General features: G+C 34.1%; 1 protein-coding gene across 2 annotated transcripts in view; it reads left to right on the forward strand.

The window, feature by feature from the left end:
- Positions 1–11,447, forward strand: part of CCDC50 (coiled-coil domain containing 50) — a 57,097-nt gene that overhangs the window by 33,713 nt on the left and 11,937 nt on the right. Inside the window, exons 5-6 of one of the 2 annotated variants that reach the window (XM_012729969.1) lie at positions 4,357–4,474; positions 9,003–9,530. In XM_012729969.1, the coding sequence (XP_012585423.1) occupies positions 4,357–4,474; positions 9,003–9,530 (646 nt within the window). The remainder of the gene's footprint in view (positions 1–4,356; positions 4,475–9,002; positions 9,531–11,447) is intronic. The other variant, XM_012729963.1, reaches the window with a different exon arrangement.

An 11,447-nucleotide genomic window follows, 5' to 3' on the forward strand; every position in this document is an offset into this window, starting at 1 on the left:
CCATTGTGTATTACCCTTCCCCCCACCACTCTCCCAGACACTGTTTTGTCTCTGTCTCTCTTTTCCCTTTCCTTCCTACCTTGCTTTGCTTTTTTCTTTTTTTTTTTTTTTTTTTTTTTTTTTTTTTAAACACTTATATGCTGTTTCTTGACTATAGAAGTTGTATTTCTCCCTAGAAGGGAGCGGGCTTGTAGCCTTTGGGATCCTGGACTGCCTAAGTTAGTGATTAATAAAAGTGGACTAATTCCATTGGTGTCTTTTCTTTTTGATCACAGTGTAAGCATTTGTCAGTGTTGCTTAGTAATACCAAGGATTGTGTTTGAATGTATGTACATATACACAGATATACATATATCTGTCTTTGAACCTATACCCAAATAAATGTGAATATGCAACTATTTTAGGGACTTTTTTTTCCTTTTTGCTTAAGTAAATATTAACATGGCCAGCCTTGTTATGAAAAGTCTGAGGCACCAGTCCAACAACCTGAAGCCATTTATAGTCTGAACTGTTCAGGGATCAACTTAGTGACCAATTTAAGTTAAAAATTAATCTAGTTTGAACTATGGCACCCTTTCGTGGCATTCTTAATGTGATTGAAGTTTCATATTCTAAATGAGTATTTACATCAATTACTAATACTTAGAGAATAGCTTAAATAGTGATACATTTTTGTCACTAAAGTTTTGGCACTTTAAAATAAATTTGTGTATTTATGAACAGAAAGGAAGGATGAGAAAGAAGTTCTTCTCTTGGTTATATTCAAGTTTTTAAATTTATAGAATTGGTATTTTATTGCTGATCTTACAGAGTGTCTCTTTTAGGGAAGTATTTCTGCTTTGAGAATTCCCTGCTGAATTAAATAGCTGTTAATATATTAATTGTTACTTAGTGGAGTGGCTTTTCTTTTATTTTTTCCTTCTGACAATTATTTGACATTCACATTTTCAGACCTACTTTTTCTATTTTATGTTTTACATATGATAAGATATTTTTAATATTTTGAGAAATCTCCATACTATTTTTCTGGACCAGCCAGCCTATGTAAAGTTTCCTTTTTCTCTACATCCTTGCCAATGCTTGTGCTGATCTTTTTTGAAATGGGCTATTTTTACAGGTGTGGTATCTCCTTGTGGTGTTGATTGGCATTTACCCAATGATAAGTGATGATGAACATATTTTCATATGCATGTTGACTGTTTATAAGTCTTCTTTGAATAAGTGTACTTAGCTTTTCTGTTTATTTTTTAATTGGGTTCTTTCTGTTTTTAATGAGTTGTAGGAATTTTTTGCAGCCCCATGTCAGATACATGATATGCACATATTTCCTCTCGGTTGGGTGTCTTTTTACTCTAATGGTAATTCCTTTTGCTGCAAGATTTTTTGACATAGTCACATGTGTTAATTTTTGCCCTTATTTCCTTTGCAGTTGGAGTCAATGACATGATTAAAGCCAGTGTTGGAAGCATTTTACCCATGTTTTTATCTATTTTATGATTACATCCATGTCTTTATTTCATTTTGAATTAATTTTTGCATAAGGTGTGAAATGTTGCTCTAGTTTTATGTCTTTTACCTATGGCTGTTCAATTTTTCCACCACCATTTATTGAAGAGAGACTTTCCCTTTTCCATTGTTTGCTGTTGGCTCTTTTTGTAAATTTCCTGTCCTTTTATGTATGGGTTTATTTCTGGGCACTCAACTTTCTTTCATTGATTTTTATATCTATTTTTATTTCAGTACCATACTGTTTTGATTACTGCAATTTTGCAGTACAGTTTGGAGTCTGGTAGTATGATACCTTTGTTAATTTTTGAGAATTTCCATGGCTATTAGTCTTGTTGTTTCATATAAATTTCAGTAATGTGTTTACTAATTCTTTGAAGAATGCTGTTGAAACATTGATAGGGGTTGAATTAAATCTGTAAATTGCATGAGAAAGATGGCCTTTTTAACTATACTAATTCATACTGTCTGTACAAGGAACATTTTTCCATTTTCTTGTGTCTTCTGTTTCTTCTAACAGTTTCTCATGGTTTTTGTTTTACAATTCTTTGACCTCATTTGTTTAGCTCATTCCTGGGTATTTTATTCATTTTAATGCATTGAAATGGGATTGTGTTCTTGATTTCTTTTTCATCTAGGTTACTACAAGTATGAATGTAACAAATTTTGCAAATTCTATGCACATTATCATATCATCTGCAAATAAGGATAGTTTTCCTTTTTTGTTTTCAACATGTATTCCTTTTCTTCATCTTTCTCTTGCCTAGATGCTCTAGCTAGGACTTCTAATCCTGTGTTGAATAGTAGTGGTGAAAATGAATATCCTTGTCTTATTCCTGACTCTTGTACCTTTAGAGGAAAGGCTTTCAAGTTTTTACCTTTGAGTATAATGTATAATGTTGGCTATGGGTTTTTCACATATGCCTGGTGTTAGGTTAATATATATGTTGCCTGTATCACATAACTTAATATAATTTCAATCTTCATGAAATTTATTTGTACTTGTTATATGACATTACTGAACTCCATTGCACATTAATGTTTACAGAAAGTAGGGAAAAAACTGTACTAAACCACATTTCTAATATAACAACAATTTCCCATTTATCCTTTCCTCCCTCAAGCCTACCTGACCTTTCTTCTTATTCAGTTGAAGCTTTCATTTTCTTACTGCTTTTGTAAAAATAACAGAGTCTTTGAAAAAGTCTTGGGAGAATAAATTACTGTTCCACCTTTCTCTCTCATTCTAAGTGATTTATAACTATAAGATATTCATATGTAAGGGCCTTGGCAACATTAATGGACACCTGGAGACAATCACAGATTTATTAAAATAATACATTGAGGAGTTAAGACTTTAGGACATTAAGATTGAGTAATTCAAACTCTTTGTTGTGCAGATAAAGAAGTCAAGTCAAAACTGCTAACACTAAAAATCAGTTAAAGGCAGCATGTTCATAGTATAAGTTTGAATTTAGGTATTTATTTAATATGAAGTAAGATTTGTCAAACTTTTGATGAAATTTACCTAATTTTAATATCCAGCTTGTTTCTGCATTGCTCTGAAATTGATTTCAGTTAGATGAATTTTTTAAGTTTACTATATAGTCTTAATATATTCATCATACTCACTTATTCAGAAAATTATAAAAGGAAAAATAAGAAGTCTTCTTCAAAATTATACCACTAACATTTAATCATTTCTTGTATTCTTTATTATAAAGAAGTACCTCACACTGTTTATGATTGTTATTATTGGCACTAATGGTGGTGTCGTCATTTTGTGTGATCTTGAAATATTAATATATGGTGAATGTGAGGGGTCTTTTCTCCCAAAAAAATCATACATAAACTAAGTATATATGCTATTTTATGGTACTTTTATAGAAATAGTTTCCAGATTCAGAGCACTGTCACTCTCCACCTGAAAATCTTGAGTAATCCTTCATCTCTTAATAGACTCCAGCCTTATTAAGACTATCAATCCAGCCTCCCCTTTCTCTGTCACCCCACATCCAGTGTTCTAATTGAAGTGTTGGTTGTTCACTACCTTGATACACATTAAAACATTCATACATTTGTTGATGTTTGTCTGTCTCTGTACTTTACCTATTAGAATTTAGTTCTTTGTTCAATGTAAAACCTTGTACTAAATTATCTAGGCAGAAATAATACTCCCTAATTTGTACTCCCATAGACATCATTAACCCACTGAAATAGATGTTTATAATTTAATTCTAATTATTTGCATACACCTTTATTTTCATAGGGGAGTATATTCTTTTGGGGGGCAGGGTTAGGTTGTGATTCATCACTTAGTAATTGCTAAAATCTTGGCTAGAAGTTAAGCAGTAGGGAAACAGGAGGACGACTGTTTTCTCTTTTTCTGTTGAGTCAGTGGTGCTCTAATGTAAAGCTTAATCAGCTGAAGAAGTCCTGTGAAAAATTCAAAATTACTTTATGAATAGAATTCATGAAGTTTTTATAGATTACTACATTCTTCTCTAGCCAGACTTACTGAATCATTGCTTTGGGGAAAAAGGCCCACATGTATTTTTAAAATTCTGTTGAATAACAAGCTTCAGGAAATACTTGGTTTGAGTGTTCAGATTGTGTTAAGATTTAAATTTAAATAATAGAATAAACCTTTTTATCATCTGGATTAGGTGACATTCTAAGTAATTATCAGTGGTATTTGTGTGGCATGTTATTAATGCTAGAAAGCCTAGAGAGCCAGAGACCGTGCATGAAATTTTGGTAATGGAGTGTTAGGCAGTTAACCGGTAGAGTCACTGTATAGAGGTTGTTATATCTCTAGTAGTATTTATTTCCATTTGTTTTGTGTTGCAGGACATAGCTCGCTTTTTGCAAGAGAAGGAGTTACAGGAAGAGAAAAAACGAAAGAAGCACTTCCCAGAGTCCTCTGGCGCCAAAGCTCATGGAGACAGTTACTACTATGAAGATGGAGGTAACAATGTCTACATAATGATCTATCCTATCTTTAGATTCAACCTAAACACATACCTTTAAACTCTTCCATAAATTGACCCTAGAATCCACTTAGATTTGTGGCAGATTCTATGTGAGTATAATGAACTTACCTGGATTTTGTTCAGTCACCAGAGTCATTTTTATGGCTGTTAAAACTTGAATACAGTGTTATAAGGCTGGCCTGAATTCTTTTGTGCCTGGCCATTTGGAATAGCTATATTCTAAGCACATAGACTGAGGTATGGAAAAATGGCAGGTAAGTCTCTGGATTTGATCTTTCTCAGGGAAGTTTGGGCAGTACTATTTGAAGCAGTAGAATGACATGAATAATAAATATTAGATAGCAACAACTTTTTCTGTTTCTTAACTCAAACCTAGACAATGATTTGTTTGCTGAAATCAAAAATAAATTTTAAGATTCTCTTCATTGTTTGCTTTTGATGCTGTCTTTGTTACTTGCTTACCATACAGAAAAAATTCTGAGTGAGAGAAAAGTCTCTTCAAAGTTATTACTCTTCTCTAGTGCCTGCTTTTGCATTGTGGTGGTGGTGGTTGTGTGGCGGTGGTGGCAACTGTGGTGGTGGTGGTGGTGGTGGTTACTCTTTTTATCTTAAGAGTGTGTTGGGAAATGAATATTTGCAAGTACTGTTTTTTTTTTTTTTTTTTAAGATTTATTTTATTTATGCATCTAACAACTGGAATATAGGCCAGAAGGGATGTGATGAGCAAATTCACCAGAGCCAGAGTGGGGAGCAGAACAGGCAGACTGACTGAAATACACTTCTGAGGAGAACAGTGAAATACACTTCTGAGGAGAGCAGCTAGTGTCAGGAGAGGTCTGCTGTGCCTTGTGGGTCACCTCCCTGGCTGGAGATGAAACTCTTCCTAAGGAGGCTGCCGGAGGCTGCCTTTAGCTTCATTGTGCTGAGACTTAACCCCTTGTGCTGCCAGGGAGGCCCTGTCCTGTCCTTTTTAAAGATCCGTTAAGAAAGATACTTATTGCAGGTTTTAATATCAGTATTTATTGACATTCATCCTTGGGACTATACTTAGATTAACAAGTAAATAAAATTTATAGGTAGCATTTAAGGAGTAGATTTTTAAGTTCAGTAATCCCAAAGGCCCTTGCATATTAAGTATCAATTGCTTCTCTATAATTTAATGATAAAAACTTTAGTTTTTGTCCATGATGAGTAGAATGATAGGAATGTATGTTTAGATGATAGGCATATTTTAGTACAGTGTTGCTGTAAATTTGTTATAATCCAGTTCTATGAAATAATCATGAATTCAGTTTATTATCGATGTGTTCTATGATACTTAAGTTGCTCAGCCCTTTACTGATACCAGTTTTCCTTATGCTTGTTTTTCTACTTAAATCATGTTTTACATGGGTTAAAAGGAAATTACTGGCATATTTGCTATACTAGAGAACAGATGGCAAAGAGTTACTCTTTAGCTTTGATGTTAGAAGTGTAGTCTCATGTTTTCCATTTGTTCTTATTTTTAATTCTGCTCTGGAGACATGCTCGTTGCAAATAAAAATATTTAAAATCTTTAAGTTTTTGAAAGTATTACAGTAAGTACATAAGGTATTGATGTTAAGTGTCCTCTAAGAAAATCTTATACTCAGTAGAATTTGGACTCAAACCTCAAATCTGATGCTTAGCCAGAGCATTGTCATTCCTGATATAGATGTTTTTTAAAAAAGAGTATTTTTAAGAATTCTATGGTGTTTCAGGGTACTACATTTTAAAAAATTACTCAGTATTTGTTTTAACTGCATTTATGAACATGTAAAAAGTGGCATACATGTTTGCTTTTTGAGATTGGTGGGGGGCTGATAAGGAATAGGAAGTACCGACCTCCTGAGTATTACATTAAATATTGGGATTTCCCTCGCTTTGATAGTGGTGGTGTTCAGAGATCATACATTGTTGAACATATGATCCTCATTTCTATGCTTTTGACTTAGACCAAATTGAGTTCCACAGAAACCACATTATAGTTCAGCAGTTCTTATGTTCTTTGCAGTGGTCCTTTCCCAACACACGAGGGATTTTCTTTAATTGTATTTCTATCTTTATGTAATATGATTTTTGCATTATTTTCAAAATAATCACAGTGTATCATTACAGAAATGGTCTTTTTAGCCTTTATTTTTACTTAAACTTTAATAAATTCATCTTTTAAAAAATGATCGGTTGTGATTTCTGTAAATTTAAAAATTTCCAAAACTTCTCTCACAATTGTAGCAACTAAAAGGTGTAATTTACTCATTAATGAACCCATGTTTTTCTTTCAAAACCACTTATCTGTATTGCAGGCTTCTTAGTGATTTTAAAAATCATAGTTTCTGGACTGTTGTAACCTTGATTAAAGTTCCATTCTTCCTTAGAACAATTGTAATATTAAGGAAATTATCTACTGTAATCATGTTAAACCTGATCATCATCCATAAAAATGGAGATTTCTGAAAATACATCATTTACATGGATATGGAGAACAAAGACTATAATTTTGGTGAAGACCTACAAACTCTGAAATACTATGATGTATACATATATCATTGTTATGTGTGTTTAAACATAGAATTTTATATATCTAAACAAAATCATCTTATTTTGCAAGACAGACATGGATGCACTCAAAATGTATGTGGGTACATATAAATGTAAATATGTTTGTGTGTGTGTGTGTGTGTGTGTGTGTATATTTTAGTGATTATGGGGAAGTTAATTATATTTGCCAAATAACTTAATCCTAAGAAATATATATAAGCCTGATTCATTACTGGACAAGATTTTAAAATCCATTAAAGGATTCAAATTCCCCTATTCAGTCTTTTTTTCTCTGCTTCACTTAAGGGTATCACAGGTGAATTAGACAATAAATGTTTTTTCAGTTAGTTGAAAATATAGTAACATCTATTCTTTTCCTATCAGAGTTCCCTAAAGTAAAACTACTATCTTTAACTTTAGAGTTAACAGTTATAATTTTACAGTTTTACAAAATCCATGTCAAACACAAAACCCTTCTTGTTGCTTTTGGACTAAAAGGCAGACTTGACTCATACAGCTCTCTATGAACAGCTCACTGTTGCCTGGATGTGGTCATCATTAAAGTGCTGGTCAATATCAATGCACAAGCAGTGGTCAATTGATCCTTTGTCAGTTGTCAGGATACACTTAAAATAATAGTTTGGCTGAAATACTATGTTTAAACACACATAACTTTTTAATCACAGAGAATAATTATTGTTTCACTTTTGCTTTTATGCAAAAAATAAACAGCCACAAATAGAGTAAATAAGCTTATAGACATCTTAAAAGAGAGGTTTTAATTTAGGTATCATCTTTGAGACAAATTTACTTTTTTTCTGGGAAGCTAAAGGAAACAATTTGAGGTTGTTTAGTCCAAGCTGTGGTGTCATTGCTGCTTTTATCTCACCCTTCCTTTATTATATCATCAACAATAAAAGAAAAAAATTGAACAGAATGGAAATATCATCACTATCTAAACAATCCATGGAATAATTTTTTTAAATCATTTCAAAATAGTAAAGTCTTGGAAAATGTTAAAATAAGTCTACTGTTGCAGAGGACATATTAATTTGCTTCCTTTAGTTTAGCAGCGTGCTTGTGAACCTAAATGAGATCTGATGGAAGCACCCATTTGTGTTGTTACTAAAGTATATGTAATAAAGTTAGGGACCTATATACTTAACACACTGTAATTTTACACAGAAAAATGCAATAATGTAAAATTTTGAAATGTGTTTAGGAAGTGACTCCTTTTCAGGTATTCATTATGGCATCCCTTTCTAAAGCTTTTCCTCCACTGAATTTCAAGTAAGATTTGTAGCAGAATTATATGACAATAGCAGCAGAGTCATTTGAACTCACTTAAAATTCTCCTCTAATTTCATCCTGTGGGTCCTCATTAAATTTTAATATGGTTGAGAATTTTTGTTTTGACCATCTAAAGGGAAATGATAAGAAATATTAAGCCAGCAGGTCATTTCTCTGAACTAAGTAGAAACTCACAACATTCTGGTATAGATTTATTGTCAATTCCAGTAAATAAGATTTGAAAGTCTTTGAATCACAAAGCTGTTTTTTCCTACTCTACTTTATAAGATTCCCTCAAACTCCACTATCTCCCTATACTACTTCCAAACTGGTATTATAAGTAGAATTTAATATTTAATGGCTATAATTTTTGTTATTGATAAATATCAAATCACTGTGTTAACGCTAATCATCATCAAGCTCTTTCAGATTTATTTCACATTATTTTAAATGTTTACCTTTTAGGCATATATCCAGAATCCTTCATGTATATATGAATATTCCAGTAAATGCCCATCCCTTATTGTAAATTTGTTAAGTTGAATTTCAAAAAATGTTAAATTTGGTCCCTGTTGATCCTCTGTGTAGTGAGTTCATACTCTTATTAAAGTTAACCTGCATTTTTATGTTTCACATCCTTCTACCTCCACTCAGACCATCCACGGTCAAGGAGGGCAAGGGATTTGGGTTCTGGATTCTCAAGGTCTCCTAGACTCCAAGGTGATAGAAAGACTGTGACACAGAAGAAGGAGAAATCAAAATATCCACTGGAGAACTTGGAAGAACTGGAAAAGCATCAGTCATCAGAAAAAACTTTGTCATCCTCTAGTTGGGAAAAAATGAGGGATGACCCTCAAATTAACTCCGAACAGCATGATAGGAAACGACCTATTCATAAGAGACCCCGTAAACCTCCACTTCCCAAGATCAGTGGAGAAGTGTTTCTGAGTACTGAATTTGATGACCAGGAAGCTAATAGTAGCCATCGAACTCATATTTTGGAAAAAGACGCCAGATACCAAGACCAAGTTTCTCCCAAGTCTTCACAGAAAATAGGGCTTCGCTGCCAGGAAGCCGTATGTGGGCGGAACCATGGACAAGGTGAGCACAGAGAAAGGACACACAGATCCAGGACTCCTCCCTTCTCAGAGAGTGAGAAACGGCTCCAACTTAACAACGCAGGTAATAAAGGAGAGTCACATCGGAAATCTTGCTATTGTATGTACATTCAAACAAATGTATACTAAGCATGTTAGGCAGCCTGCTCTTTCTCTTAGTTTGTGTTCATGACTTTGAAATAAATCCTGGAAGCACATATTGCAAAATGTATTTACTTAATCTCATGTCTGTAGAAAGAAGGAACATATTTGTACCTTTCCCCTTTTGCCTTCTGAGAGAATACACTGATTCCTTTGAAGTTTCTTCTAATACCAGGTTACCCTAAACATGCCTATCCAAGATATAATTCTTCTTTGGCAAATGAAATGAAATCAAAGCTCCTGAATTTCTGGTTTGAATTCAGTGAACACAGGAGATTGGAGTAGTGGGATGTTCCTTTCCTATTACTTCAGGCCAACAGAACTGAAGTATTAGATGTTCTTGACTTCAGCTTTTCTATCTGTATAGTGAGGTATTAGATAGGCAATCACTTAAGACAGTGTTTTTCAGAGCAGGCCCCAGCCCATTTTTGTCAGAATCAGCTGGGCTGTCATTTAAAAGTATAGATTTCTGAGCCTCTTTGTTTTCATTTCTGGATTATAGCATGGAATTTGGGCTTGTCGTAGACCTAGAGTTGATTCTTACATACTTAAAGTTTGAAAATCATTAGCTTAAGTTATTTTCTGTGCTCTAAACATCTTTAAGCCCTATGGTTGGTATTCTGAAGTCCCAATGCCAGATAAGTATCTTGTTTCTTATATAGCAGTGAGATCAGCATTAGACTTAGTGTCAGACTTTTAAGAACTCCTTTTACAAATCTAAGAAGCCTTGACAGCCCTGAGGCTTAACTCTCAGGTCCATCATTGACACAGTCATGGTTTCTTCCTTTCTTCCCAGGAACTATCGTAAGTTAGGCTTTCCCCATGACTGTCAGTAGGTGTTATAGCACAGCTCTGTCTAGTTCTTTTATCAGAGTGTGTTCATCTTCCCAGTTCTGTTTTTCTGTTATTGAAGTTTTACAGAAATGCAGGGATTACTGGGAAAGGACGACCAGAGTTCATCTCATCTTACTCCTTTCTTACAATTCAGCCAACCTCCACTCCTGGTTTTGAAACTGGTTTCTAGGTTATAGAGCTAGGATGACTCAGCTGACCTCTTCATATCATGTTTTCTCCTACTTCAGTATGTTGTCCTAAAGTAAAGGAAAATTCAGTTCAACAAGCTGTGCTGATCCTTTGTGTTTTGGAATTTATGTTTGGATCTGAGTCTCACTGGGTGAATAAACCAAAAAGCTGGATATGTAAACAAGTAATTGCAAATTAAATATACTTGGGACAAAGAACTATGATGGATTAGAGGAGGAGGAGGAAATCTATGCAGAGTAAGCTTTGAGAGTAAATTATACTCATTCCAGGTTTATAAAGACATGTTGGAGTTCTAAAGATGTGGCAAAAGAACGGTAATTATACCAATGTCTGTTTCTGGTTCCTGGCCTTAGGGTGCCCTGAAGGCTGGTTCTTCTTTATTAGTTTTAGTTATACATGAAGGTATTTTAAACAGGTTTAGGAAGGGTGAGACAAATATGTGTGTAGACAGTGATTCACAAACCCCACTACAGGTGTATGAACAAATGTTTTGTCTTTTTTTTTCCTTGCCAGAACAAACTAAAAGCCAGTGTTGCTAGACATATATTAAAATGGTCACAATGTAGCTACTACATTTATAGTCAACTCACTTTACAAATTTTACCTTCTCAACTCTCTCTACCCTCTGGAATAAGTCAGAGGATCACTATTAAAATATAATTAATAATAGGCCCTCCCTGGTGGCGCAGCGGGTTGAAGCACAGCACTGAGAATCTAAAGCCGCTTCCTCATGAGTTCGATTCCCGCCTGCCCCGGAGGTGACCACATGGCGTGACAGACCTCTCCTGACTCGCCC

This window comes from Condylura cristata, unplaced genomic scaffold (assembly GCF_000260355.1).
Source record: "Condylura cristata isolate star-nosed mole 26May11 unplaced genomic scaffold, ConCri1.0 scaffold00003, whole genome shotgun sequence".
NCBI lineage: Eukaryota > Metazoa > Chordata > Mammalia > Eulipotyphla > Talpidae > Condylura > Condylura cristata.